At 45.4% G+C, this 14,433-nt stretch overlaps 1 protein-coding gene across 4 annotated transcripts in view; it reads left to right on the forward strand.

Moving 5' to 3' along the window:
• Positions 1-676: 676 nt before the first annotated feature.
• The window catches only part of LOC137421106 (neuronal acetylcholine receptor subunit alpha-3-like), a 39,110-nt gene continuing 25,353 nt past the window's right edge, over positions 677-14,433 (forward strand). For 2 of the 4 annotated variants that reach the window (XM_068106825.2, XM_068106828.2), the window contains exons 1-3: positions 5,498-5,778; positions 11,157-11,299; positions 11,407-11,451. In XM_068106825.2, coding sequence (XP_067962926.2) covers positions 5,550-5,778; positions 11,157-11,299; positions 11,407-11,451 — 417 coding nt within the window. In that variant the 5' untranslated portion in view covers positions 5,498-5,549. Of the gene's footprint in view, positions 798-5,497; positions 5,779-11,156; positions 11,300-11,406; positions 11,452-14,433 lie in introns of those variants that run through there. The other 2 variants (XM_068106829.2, XM_068106826.2) reach the window with 2 other exon arrangements.

Consider the following 14,433-nt stretch of genomic DNA (forward strand, 5'->3'; position numbering starts at 1 on the left):
ACATCGATATACGAGGAAACAGTGGCTAGTTAAGTAAATAATTTGGCAGCTCAAAAGGGAATACGAAAAGGAGATAGCCAAGAATATTAAACATAATATATTCTTTATGTAAGGGGTAAAGAAAGGGTTAAGAAGAGTGTGGGCCCATTGAGGAACAGCACAGAAGAATTGGTGGAAGATGAGGGTGAGATGGCAGAACTATAAAATGTTTTTTTTTTTGCTTCTACATTCAAAGTCAGAGGAACTTCCAACAGCGGAAAGTATCCATCTCAGGGATCCCCTTGAACCTTTTATTTACCGTTCAACCCTTGTAATCTGTCTTATATGTCCTTTTTAGAGTTTAGGTGGGATGTCAGTCTGCATTTTAGGTGCGAATGTGACTTTTCTCCTGTCTGAGTGGAAGGAAGAGGGCTCACCCAGGTGGCAAGTGGAAATGGGAGGTCCTCCAACCATCAAACGGGCCTTTGGGCCAATGGTGAGTGAGAGGGGAGAGGCTCGGCACATCATCAATGACATATGTGCCAGAGGCGATAAAAGCACGTGCATTGGAGGTTCACATAGCAGCTGCCTGGGACCGACCTCCAGAGAAGGCGGGAAGTCTGCTCAAGCTGCCACGTGGTGCCACACTCTAACCCAGCCAGCCTCTCCTCTCCTTTCACACACTCGGCTGGGCACGGGGCCACCAACCTGCTGCAAGGTCGTGACTGGCATCGCTGCTCTGCATCAGTTTTTTCTGTATCCTGCCGGCACAGCAATGGTATTTCCCATCCTGTCAACCTTCTCGTCTATCTCCTGAGGTGTGTCTGAGGGCCACAAGGACATAGTTATTTAAGGCATCCTGATCATTTGTTGGTTTCAGGTGTGTAAGTTTGATAGTGGTTAAGGGGTTCATTATCGCCATTTAACTGTTATTGCTTGCTTCCCCTTGTGTTCCCTTCCATTTGACCACCATCATTATTGCTCTTGTAAAAAATATACCTATTGTAATAAGTATATCCTTCAGGTACTGCCTCTCTTCAGCACTCTCTTCCGGTACAGCCCATCACTCTCTTCTGGTGCTGCCCCTCACTTTCTTTCGGTCCTACCACCCTCTCCCACTGGTGCTGCTACACTGTCATCATTGCATTGGTCTAGCCACACTGTGCGATCGTGCCACTCTCCCTGGAACTGGCAAACTGTCCAGTCAGTGTCTCTGTGCGGCCTTTTATTACCTACCCCGATGGCCACATCCCGTGCCCTCGAGCATATTTCGTTCATAATCTGGGACCATCTAATGGTGCAGAACATACAAAGGTAATGTCAAATGTACAAAGGTAATATCTTGGCTAATGATGCTACCCTGCAGCCTTGTGCCACAAACAAACAAAGGACATTACAGAACTAAAAGAAAAGCAGAAAAAGAAGGGGAACACACCAACAGCAGGGTTGAAGGACAAAATTGAGGGAGACTTGGTAAAATAAGGAATGTGAGGAGGAATGAGGGCACAGGGAGGGCACGGGGGTGAACAAGATGGATACAGCCACAAACGCCATAATACAAAAGTAATGTTATGCAGGTGAGGTGGTGCCATTAGTCCCGCCCGAACCACTGGCTCATCGCCTTGCAAGCTGCCAATCACAATGTGCCCTCTGGGGCCTTGTAATAGCTGGGGCAGAGTGTGATCAGCACGGGGGTTTATCAAATCGCACATGGACCGCAGACATCCAGTGCGACTCCAAAGCTTACCTTGCCTGGGCCTCGCCTGGTTATACAGAAAGGATGTGCACAAGTTGCACTTTCATAGTACTCAATCTGTACATAAAAATAGGACAACTTCACTCTAATATGTCCCGTGTTACAGAAAATGACATAGCCTACAAGAACACAAGGGATAGACTAACAACATCCTAGCTATAGCTGGTGTGTACCCCGCTCCAGCATAAAAATATTACAGCAGAGTTGATCTCCTGACTGGGTCGAACAGGAGCTGTCGGAATGGAATTGCCAGAACGCTGAGTGAAGGTGTTTTATGCACGTGTGGCGACCCTGCATTGTGAGGCGGTTAGAATTTAAATAATTTAGCAAGTGTGCTCAACTTGGAATTTGGTTATGCCGGGAGGAAATTGTGTTGCACAAAATCCACAGCGCCAGTACTTTTAACCAAAACCGGTTTAATGAATCCATGTAGGGCCTACAGTATAATATGAAGGGAAAGTATTATGCATGTTGTATGTTTCATCTACGCCTCTGAGAAGATTTGACCTAGGAAGCTGAAGCTTTCAGGGATTAATGAGGATACATAGAAGGTGTGTTTCCTAAAGTTTTGTTTAATTTCAACAAGGTTTGAAAAAACAATTCCACCCATGTTGGCATTTTCTTCCTTTGGGGGGAGTGAGGGTGCAATGGGGATTATCTGAGCTATATAAACACAATGCAATATGCACATGAGCAGTACGCATGTGTTTGCTTCATGTATGTATGTAGTACATCGGGTTATTTGTATTGTTGCGGATACATCGCCGGCCTTCTCCCCTTATCAAGGGGGGATTAATCCCCTTGTCTTTACTGACCTGGCGCGACCCGAGACCTATTACATCCCTTCCGGACAGCGCTAAATAGGGTTTCGGGACCAAATTCGCTGTTACCTAAGTACTAGCGCTGCCCTGGAAGCGAGGGAATAAGCCTCGCACGAACCACGTGTGATGGTGATACACCGAGCGGTTTGCGTACACGTGATCCGCGCTATTTATAATTACTAGACCCGATTTGAGCGATTTTATTCGTACCACGCTTAGTCAATGGAGAAATCACAAAGGCGATCGAATTGGAAAGAAAAGGAAGAACAAATATGTTTAATTATGATTGCACGTATTTACAGCTCAGGCTGAAGAGACACAGGGAAATCCTTATACAGTCTTACTCTTAATACCCCAGGACAAACGGGCCCGTCTCACACACACTCACACGGGGTTTGCAGATTGGCAGGATGATGTTCACCAGCGCCACGGTGGTCGTCCAGGATCGGCCCCATCTCACTCTCCACGGTCCCCGGCATGTTCCGTGAAGATGAAGGTAGGTGAAGGCAGGGACTCGTATCATGTCGCTCAAACAAAGCGGGTAATCTCGGGGCGAACGGTAGAGGGTGGACTTTGCGCGGCTGGCGGTTACTCAGCCGCGTTCACTCGCTTTGGCCGAACCGCGTGAGTTATCAACGCCCTGTCTGCGCCCAGGTATTCCACGTAACAAAGTTCATACAGTGCGAAGGATCCTTTCCAAGCGCATCTCCTTAGAATCCTCTCTATAAACTCCGCACCAGCTCAGCGCACCTCCCTCGATAACTCTCAAGTCCTTCTCTCCACGAGTCCTTTACAACGTGCTTATCCTCTGCAAGTCTTGTTATCAAGCTCCCTCTCTGCAAGTCCTTCCCTTCGCGAGTCCTTCCGAGGGCTTTTCGCATCGGGTTATATATGCCACGCCCTTCGAACCCTCTGGAACTCACCAGACGCTCTTCACCACGCCCTCTCACGCCATGCCGCTCGAGCTCTGATTGCCTGGTTCATTCTTACCGTCCCCACTGCTGCTGCGCCAAGCTCAACCCTCCTTCACCTTTCGAGGCTCTGCCTCGTGTTAACTTGACTAGTGGACAGCCAAATGGGATGCAGGAATGGATTGCGCCCATAAAGGTAGAATGGAGGTGTACGCAAAATGATTGTAGGGCCTATTTTCCTGTCTTTACACAACGCAGGTACTAAGAGGGGAAATGGCCTATTCTTACACTATACTAAGACATAACTATACTACAAATGGGCCTATATGTTGCTCGTGTGACTAACTATGGGGGGGTGGGGGGGGGCGGGGCAAACCTTCAACATTTATTGACGTCAATGTGCCAATCTCAAAACCGCCGCAGTATTTTTTAGAGCAATCGAGGCAGTGGCACATTGCCTATACACCGCCCGAATAAAGGGATGTGTCAGGATAACGTTTTGCATGCTGTAGGGTGGGTACACTGCTATGGTATTAATAATAATAGAGAAATAAGAAGAAAAAGACATAAAATGTTAGAGCCGTGGCCGTGGTTTTACTAATTTTTCTGCACAGAGTTAAAGGCTGTCAGTCGGCCATCTTTGGTCGGATGACAAAACACAATCTTTTGCATATGTATACTCATGTATTCTCTTCGTGCCAAGTTTGAAGAAAATCGGTCCATGCATGTCCAATACATGCATGTGTGTTATGTTTAAGTAACACAATGGCCGCCAGTCAGCCAGCTTGGATCTGTTCTTGAAAAAAATTATGTGCATATGTAAGCCATCATTCTTTATCTGTGTGCCAAGTTTGAACAACATCGGCAAATGCATGTCCGAGAAATGGTTGAGGACGTGTTTAACATCGGGTTTTTAAAAACTAAAATGGCCGCCAGTCGGCCATCTTTGATCGCATCTTGAAACAAAATTATGTGCATATGTACACCGTCATGTATTGTCTTTGTGCCATGTATGAACAAAATCGGTTAACACAGCTCCAAGATATGGTTGTGGATGCACAGACGGACGGACAGATGGACAGACGGATGGATGAGACTCCAATTGGGGATAATAACATGACCCTGCTGGCAGCTTCCATGGGGAGTGGGTGCTTTTAGAAAGCATAACAGGGATTGGGAACACACACAGTAAATCAAGCAGTGAAGATAAAGAGAAAAACCTGATCAGCACAATGCACTTAACTTAGACAAACATTAGGACTGTGGGACTATCTTGGTCTAACAATATGCGCAGACTTTGCTCAGCAACACATGGCAGACAAAATAATAAACCAGAAATGGAGGTGAATGTGGGATGTGAGAAATCACAATAGGAAAGGATTAAGAATGTTAATTACAGAGGGGAAAGAAAGAGACAGAAGGACTAGATGGAAAAGGAACTTCCCATACACCTGAGACTGATTGTTTTTGACTGGGGTAACAGAACACTCATTCAAAACTTCATTATGATATAACTAATTGACAATGAATCCTTCATTAACCCTTAAGTCATTTTCTTCATATGTTTATGGCAACACCCAAAGAGGCGTGACAAGTGGTATCCTTGACAGATTCAATAACGCCAAGACGACGCTCTTAAAAATTGATTCAAACAACACGCAAAGGAAAAGATTGAATGAAGCTTTGGTCTATTGACTTTAAAGGGTTGGATGAGAAACTCAACGAGACCCAATCCAGCCATCAGTGTATATCCGACAAAATACAATGCAGGAATAAAGAATATGGTGTTGAAACTGCAGTAATAAAGTAAAGGTCTTGCAGTAATAAAAAGAATCAATGAAAAATAGATTTACAAGTCATACACACACAGGGAGAGAGTAGGTAACTCCCCGAAAATGGTTAAACCTTCATATCATGTTCACATCCACTGAGGATATTTGCAGTAAGCGAGGCACAAGATAAGAAAAAATAGGCGAGCAATGGTTCTTTGTCGGAGCTTCGTACATCATGTCATAGGCTTGGCCATGAGCCGACAGCAAATCGCATTACAGAGCTGGGGGCAGGACAACAAATGATGTCTGGATGTTAGTTCTCCCGGATGAGCTTTGCCAATCCTTAGGTTTTTTTTTTAATCAATGCCCATGGCTGAACCTCCTCTCTTTGGCAACATCCCTTACTTGGATTGAACGCGTTTTACCTCGGAGTTCGTTTTTGGCTTGGGCAGTGAGGCATCGCAGAGTAGTTGTTCACTACGACATGGGCAACTGTCAATGGCTCATGATGCTCTTCACTTTGGAATCTGCTGCATTAGGTAAGTGTGTTTGCCTTATGTGCAGTGTTTCACTTTCATTAAGGGCTGTGGTACAAGGATTGTGTTATTTTTTTTATAACATATGATGATGTCGATACCCGATGAGGTGGTGGAGTAGGGTGAAGGGAAGCTTGGGTAGAGGGGAGTGGGGAGTAGTTGGGTAGAGGGGTTTTGTCTAGGAGGAGTTGTTATTACATTAATTTAATAATATTGTCATGTTGCAGTTATTACACAACAAATTTGATTTTTTTTTTTGATTGGCCGATGTTGTTTTGATTGGCATCGACATACTACATACAGGGTGCGCCCAAGATAAAGAAGTTCCATTTGGGTTTCTTTAATCACACGTAATGTGAAATAAAATCTACAATAACTTAAATAATATACTCTAGTACTGAGTGGAACCCGAAACATGCTAAACAATGGAAAGGTTGCAGTGGATGCTTCACTAACAATAACCCGCTAACACAACATTCATCTGGTTTAAACTTGCGAGTTACTGCTCCAATATGCAGTGAATCAATCACTTGAGGCCTCTTTACCTTGGGCCACCCTGTATAATTTGAAGAGTGTCTACTTATTTGCTTGTGTGTTTGACTTGTGTTCACTCCTGAACTGCGGGACAGAAGGAGTTGAAAATTGATGGTTGTACTCGGCGAAAGGATGTGGGGCTCGGGGGTTAAAATATTAAAAGTTCTGGGGGTTCAGGGTGGTAGGACCACCCCCAATTATCTTTGTGCATGTTTATCGTATAGTGCCACCTGGTGGAAGCCAGAATTAGAAATCATAAAATACGTCAAAGACTCATAGATCATAAAAGCGGGCGATTTAAGCCACCCGTAAGGACGGGTTCTTTGCTGGTTAATTTCAATTGCCCAGTGATTGATGTTGCAACAGAGAGCACATTTCCCATATACTCTGATGATATGGCCTTAAATCCACTAAAGGACAAAATTGAGGGAGACTTGGAGAAATAAGCAATGTGAGGAGGAATGAGGCCACAGGGAGGACATGGGGATGAACAAGATGGGGACAGCCATAAACTCTCAATCACAGCAGTGGAAGGTAAAACTGAGAACACGGAAAGGGGTATGCTTGGCGATGGTTGATGGGGGTAGAAAATATCATGGGGGTGGATGTGGGATGACCTAAGATGATGATGGATACCCGTCCTGAAGCCCAGGAGGGAAGATTGAAATTGAAGAAACTGAGGAAGTTGATTCCACATGCAGGATGGAGAGGAACGAATGAGTGGAGGCGAGCATTGAGTCTGGATTTTGGGAGTTCAAGAGAAAGGCATTACTGTCAGGTGGCATGCACCCTGCAGAAACCTGGGGGGAACAGAGCTCGAAAAGCGAAGAAGATGGAAGAACAGAAGGGTGGAAGTAGAAGACAGAGAGATAACCGAGCTGTCTGTAATGTGAAAGTAATAGGCCCAGAGACTCAGCTTCATTGCAGGAGATTCCATTTGCGAGAAAAATTTGAAGCCCCTTTCTGGTTTGCAACGCATTGAGCTGAGCAAGGTGTGAGGCAGGTGTGCCAGCCCAGGAGAGAGTAATAATCCATAAAGCTGTGGATGAAGGCCTTGTAGGTAGATATAAGTTCAGGTGTGCCAAGGTAAGACTGCATGACAAAGGATTCACAGTCGGCGACTGGCTTTGGAGGCCAACTTAGATAAATGGTTTGCTGAAGAAAGATCATGGCAGATAGTGAGGCCCAAATGTTTCAGTGTCTGGAGATTCAAGTAGATTGTTAAAGAAGTATATTGGAGGGTTTACCAATTCCTCATGTAATAGGAAGGGATTGGAGGGATTATCTTTTCAGAGAGGCAGAATGCGAGTGTGAGATATTATTGGGATTGAAAGACATTCTAGTTAGGCAGTTAAGAGGAAGCATCGTTCATTTTTTCAGGAAAACACCAAATTTGGCACAGATGTAGTATGGGCCTATACAATTGTTTTCCTGAGGGGCGCCCAAAAATTCAGAAAATTCAAAAAATCCCAAAAATGTCCTGGATGCCGTAAAAAAGGGGTGAAAACGGGTATTGATTCGAACTGTAGATTCTGATATTGTGGTCTTGGCAATAGCACACTACTTTACCTACCAGTCACACGGTGTGGAGGAACTCTGGATTGCCATTGGCACTGGTAAAAGCTACCGCTACCTTGCCATCCATAAAATTGCCACCGGCCTTGGCCGCAGGAAGTCCGAGTCTTTGCCATTATTTCATGCCTTCACTGGCTGCGACACAGTGTCATTTTTTGTCCAACTTGGGAAAAAGACAGCCTGGAAGGCTTGGGAGGCATACCCCAGCATCACGCAGACCTTTCATGCTCTCGCTTATAGGCCATCTGTGGATGCTATTACTATGGAACTACAGAGCATAGAAAGATATGTTGCCATCCTCTATGACCAGACTACCGAGATGAAGTCAGTGAATGACATGCGCCGACACTTGTTCACGAAGAAGGTAAGAACAATTGATCACATTCCCCCAACAGCAGACGCCTTCGAACAACACCTAAAACGTGCATGTTTTCAGGCTGGACACGTATGGAGTCAGGCACTTGTGCCCTACCCAGAACTTCCATCACCAGCTGATTGGAGCTGGATGAAAACAGGGACTTCTTGGACACCAATTTGGACCACAATACCACTGATACAGGAGGCATGTTCAGAGCTTACAAGCTGCCATTGTAAGTCGGCCTGTAAAGGCAACTGTAAATGCTCCAGGGCAAAACTGCCCTGCACATCACTGTGTGACTGCGATGGACAGTGCTTGTAGTACTACGCGTCTGTGCGAGAGCCTCCACCTTTCAAGTGCCCACAATATTTTAAGTTAAAACTGCAACTGTGTGTAACTTTGATTAATCAATACCATTCCATTGTTATCAGAGACCAATAAAACAATGTGTATCACTTGGAATTGAAATTTTACCTAAAATACTATGAGAGATCCAAGGAAAATGGAAACACCATGGCGGCCATCTTGAAATTAAAGATGATGGATGCCAATCTTTATGCAATTGATCCCATTGGATTCAGAGACCATGAAAACATGGGGTAAGACACTGGAACTGTGGTGTTATTGCTCATAGTATAGAAGTTATTGAGGGAAATAGGTCACAGAGGGCGGTCATGTTGAAATTCAATATGGCGGCCACCAGGGGTTCTGAATTTTTGGGCGCCCCTCAGGAAAACAATTGTATAGGTCCATACTACATCTGTGCCAAATTTGGTGCTTTCCTGAAAAAATGAACGATACGCCCTATTTTTCGGTCTTAACTGCCTAAGTATTTGACCAGCTCATAATTCCGTAAAGGTTTCCAAGGATGAAGGCACTGTACAAGCTAATGCCCAACGTGCTCAGACCCAGAACCGGAAGTCCAACGATATTGTTACGTTTGTGGGGGGTAGGGATACCTTAGTCCAGGTTGATTGCAGAGGTAGTGTGCTCCGACTGTCGTGAAGAAGAAACTTTGATGTATTATAGGTAGGAAATTTGTGTAGACCGGATGTCGGGTAAGCTTGTGTCTTTGTTCCCATGAGAGGGGTGGGGTTTGTTAATTGGCGAGGGATTGTGGGTAGATTAATCCCCTGTGTGTGGTTGCCTCTGTGATCTTTTCCTGTGTTCCTTGAGGCGCTGCGCTGCAGGCATCTGGCCAGGGGTCACCCATTGAACACACTAAATGGAGCCCGGCTGGAGGCCAGGCGTCGAGCACTACCCCTGACAGCATCGACTTGGTAAGGGCAGCGGCACAAAAGCTCTGTGAAGCCACGCCTCAGGGAGTGGTGATTAGTGGGGATTTGATTGGCACGGGGGCTGGTGGGATGGGACTGTGGGATTGGTCGGGGGGGGGGGCATGGGTGGCATTGGAGCCGCGCATGCAAAGCAATTGGAGCGGTGGACATTTTGGTCTTCTTGGGTCCGGACATTGTTGTTGGGTGGTCGCCAGGGGGCTCTCTCTCAGCATCGACATTTTGTCTCTCTTGGCGTCAACGTCCTTTTGATTCTTCTCGTTTTGGGACCTGTTGGTGAACGTTCGCGATTGCTCTCGCACGAGGAAGCTTCATCGCGAACGATCATGTTCCGACATCTTGCTAGTGGTCGTGAAGAGGCAGAAGCGCTGTGACTGAGAACTGCATTTCCCGTGCAGTGATCGTGAGGACAAGCGCGGCTCTAAGAGCGAGCTGCATGCCAAGGCTGTTCACTTCACGCACTGAGCCAGGAATGAGCGATCCTCGAGTGAGGCCTAGTTCGCGCAAATGAATGTGCATTTCCCGCCAAGGCCTCAGACGATCTTTGACGATTCCTGACTAGATACACCAGCCGATTGGAGATAAGTGCCACAAATCGCACCTACTTATTCTCCAGTTATTTTGTCCTCTGCATTTGGGTGTGTGGGAGCGCTCCAATTAGGAATTTAGTTTATCATGTATTTTCTTTGTTTCCGGCATTTTGGTTAATAAAGCCGGCATTTTCTTGAACATTTTGGGCCTGTGTCGGTTGAATTGATCATTGCAGGTTTGAGGATTGCTGGTGGGATCCGTGAAGGTAAGCGCTCTTCGGTCTCCCCCCCCCCCCCCTCCCCTCGCGTATTCTCCGCTATATATTGACTGAACGCCCTGCAGTTAAAGCTTGTTCGGCAATCCCACTTGTGTGCTGGGTGTCTGCCTCTGGTTATGTCAATGCGTACTAGAAGCAAGACAGTGGCTGATGGTACAGGTGTCCTGTTTGGAACAGCCAGCAATTGATATTTCTCGTCAACCAAAGCATTGATACCAGTGAAAAGAATATGGTGATGGTTGAGAGTCAAGGTAATATACAAGCTTAGTTATCAACAAATTAAACGCCAAAATTGAACAAACCAAATACTTTTATGTGAATAGACTGGAGAAATCAACAGAGTATAGTTTATGGGACTTGTGCCTGGACCACAACATCCAAGAGTGACATTTTCAGATTGTGACAGCAAACAAGCTAGAACAAATGTGAACAGGTAATAACATTCCTGAGATCATGTCGGCAAACATTGACGAAGTAAATATGAGCGTCAGGAGTACTGTCGATTGGGAGATTTTCCTGAAGAAGCAAATGTTGGTATAAGGGAGTTGAATAAGTGGAAAAATACTCTAAGAGTTTCTGGGTTTCTGGACAGTGAATACGAGTCGAGCGTATAACCGGCCTTGCAGTATATGTGTAAACTCCTGTGTGAGCCTTAAAAAAAGTTTGAAGAAAAAGAATCTAAATTAACTGTGCTATATCCTAGTAGGTTAGTGTGACAGGCCTTTGGCCTACAATGGAATTGACTGGTCATTTCGAGTAATCCTTAATTTTTGGCCGATGCAATTTTACATACTGTGAATTGTGCTTAAAGCAGGTTGTTGGGCATTGGAAGCAGAGATCAGACTTCATGAAGATCTTTTCAGCAAATACATCTCCTACATCCGGCCTGTGACCAAGGTGTCTGACCCAGTGATCGTAAACTTCGAGTTATCCATGTCTCAACTCGTCAAAGTGGTACGACAATCATACAGCTCCAACACTCATTTTGATAATGACGTTTTTTGACAACAGTGAACTCAAATTCATTTTCGTTTTTAACCAAAAAATTCCGTTTTTTCCAGGATGAAGTCAATCAAATAATGGAAACGAATGTATGGTTGAAACAGGTAGGTGAGATTAAATTCTCCATCAGATCAAAGGTCAAAGATATTACAAATTCTCAAGTAATTACCATTAAAAACGAAAACTGTACAGGAAGTATACATATATATATATATAGATATATATATATATATATATATATATATATATATATATATATATACACTGTTACGTTCATGAGGGAAGAGGAAGGGGGTGACATCCTTCCAGATTTTTTTGGTCCCCACCTCCTCGCTGCCACGTCGACTGAAATTGGATTAGGCCCATACCAGGTGTTAGGGTGGCATGGTGCAGAGCCCCCTTTCAACCCATGAGGGTATCCAGTCCAAAGTGCTGGCGAAGTCACAGTGGTACTATACGTTGGAGAACGAATTAACGCTTCTATTGTTTGATAAGCATGTACACGAGATGCTGAGAATCTTGTCTGAAATGATCTCTGCACTCTCTTTGGTAACTTTGTTTCAATGTATCAAGCAGATTCTCCCACAGACGTATAGTGAGTCGCAAAGCGTCCACGATAGCCCCTCATCCCAGGAATCTCCTGTTTGATCCAACATCCAGAGCTGCGTTACCGTGCAGATTGACGTTCTTGGGATGAACCAGTATGATGCCGATGGGCAATCACATGATAGATCTTAACTTTGGCCAAGCCCACCAAGTCATGTGACCACGGTCTTATTTATGCACTAATCGCTATCTCTAGCAGATTCCGTCTTAGCTGCCATATGCCACGTCGTGATGTAAGCAGGATGGGTCAGGAGACCAAATCGGTTTAACAAGTACTCGTATGTTCAGGAATAGCACATATTTACAAGCAAGCAGCAACACAATTTACCATTACCCCGACCGAACACTTGTGACCCACACAATATTAGCATAAACTTAGCGATCTAATTATGGCCGCATTTGTCCAACAGAGGAAGAGACAATTGTGGAAAGACAGATGGCCCCCTAACCTGGTGCGATGGGCTCTTGGGAGCCCAGCACGTCCCTCTGAACTGTTCTTTATTTCCTGATGCTCTTGGGGGGTACCAAACAAGGTTCACGACCTGCACTACAGTGCACTACCACCAAAAACCTACATGAGCCTCGAGCAACAACAACAACATGCATTTTAAGGCCATTTTCCCTGCTAGAGCGGGGGTTAGCCTTGCGGTCCCCATGACAATCTTCTCCATTTTGCCCTATTTTCTGCATCTCTCCTTGTTAACCCCCCACCCCCCTTGCCCACATTTCTTCTTCCACCATCTTTAGCCAAGTCTTTCTCGGTCTTCCCCGTCCTCTACTTCCTTCTACATTCATTTCCATCACTCTTCTCAACCAGTCACTTTCATCCTTCCTCAACACATGACCAAACCATCTCAACCTGTTCTTCTTCACAGCATCAATCACAGGCTCTATTCCCATCATCTTTCGCAATTCATCATTTGTCTTCCTCTCTCTCAACGATACTCCGCACATCCACCGAACCATTCGCATTTCCACCCTTTCCAGCCTTCGTTGCTGCTCTCCATTCATGACCCATGTCTCACTCCCATAAATCATAACACTTCTCACACATGCAGCATACACCTTTCCCTTCAGCTTCAACGACACTCCCCTCCTCATCAGCACGCCACTCAGTTCCCGAAACTTCTTCCATGCACATCTCACTCTAGCAACCGTTGCCGAGTCTGATCCACCTTCTCCATTCAGCATGTCTCTGAGGTAGCAAAATGTTTTCACACCTTCCAGCTTCACGCCGTCTCCAAGATCCAACTCAACATTTCCTCCATCTGCAGCTCCCTCTGTGCACACCTTACATTTGAATGTAGCTGCCACACTGGTTACTGACCCTCTCAGACTGCTACATTTTTGATGAACCCACTCAGCGCACATTGTACATTGAATGGAGTTCACTCCGACACCCTTCCTGCACACAGCACATGGCCACTTCCCAGTTCTTTCCACCTCACCACATGCTTTACCATTTGCCATCACCTTCGTCTTTCCGATATTCACCTTCGGACCTTTTGTCTCCATACATTCCTTCCACTTGTTCATCTTTTCCTTCAGTCCATCCATACTTTCCGCAATCAACACCAGATCATCTGCATACAACAACTCCCATGGTAAACCCTCCTTTACGTTCTGAACCAGCACCTCCATCACAGCTACAAATAGTAGTGGACTTAGTACCGACCCCTGATGCACTCCCACCTTCACCTCAAACTCACCACTGTTCCTGTCCATCATACTTCATACTTCTCCCACCCCCCCCCCCCCTTCCCACGCCTCCTCCCACCAAGCCCTCTCCCTCCCACACATCTCCCTGCTCTTAAATGTTGTGTGCTCTCAAGTGTTTGTGTGCTTCCCCTTCTCTTGTCTTCCGCTCCCTCTTTTTATATATTTTGTTTGTCTGATTGATTTGTTTGTGAAGTAAATGTCAGCTCTTTCACGAGCCTCGATTCAGTATACAAAAAAAAAAAGGTGTTTTCTTTGAAGGCTTCATTTTGTTTTCTGTAAACATAGAGATGATGTGCTTTACTAAAAAAAGGCTCTAATTTGGTCTCATCCGTCCACAGAATATTCTCCCAGAAGGATTTTGGCTTGTTCAGGTGTGTTATGGCACACTCCACTCGGGCTTCCTCAGCAGTGGGGTCCTCCTGAGTCTCCTACCATAGAAACCCCTTTCATTGAGTTGGCGACGGATAATGTGAGGTGAAACTGTCGTACCTTGTTTCTGAAGGTCAGCTTGAATCTGTTTGGGAATTGATTGAGGTGTTTTCTCGACCATTCAAACAATCCTTCGCTGCAATCTAAGATGAAGTTTTCTCTTGCGGCCACGTCCAGGGAGGTTTGCTGCAGTGCCATGGGCCTTAAACTTTCTGATAACATTGCGTACGGTGGATACAGGAACATCATTGTCTCTGGAGATGGACTTGTAGTCTTGAGGTTGTCCATGCTTGGCTGCAATCTTGTGTCTGACCTCCTCAGACAATTCTCTG

The sequence above is a fragment of the Myxine glutinosa genome, chromosome 2 (genome assembly GCF_964187855.1).
Source record: "Myxine glutinosa chromosome 2, kmMyxGlut1.1, whole genome shotgun sequence".
In the NCBI taxonomy this organism is placed as follows: domain Eukaryota; kingdom Metazoa; phylum Chordata; class Myxini; order Myxiniformes; family Myxinidae; genus Myxine; species Myxine glutinosa.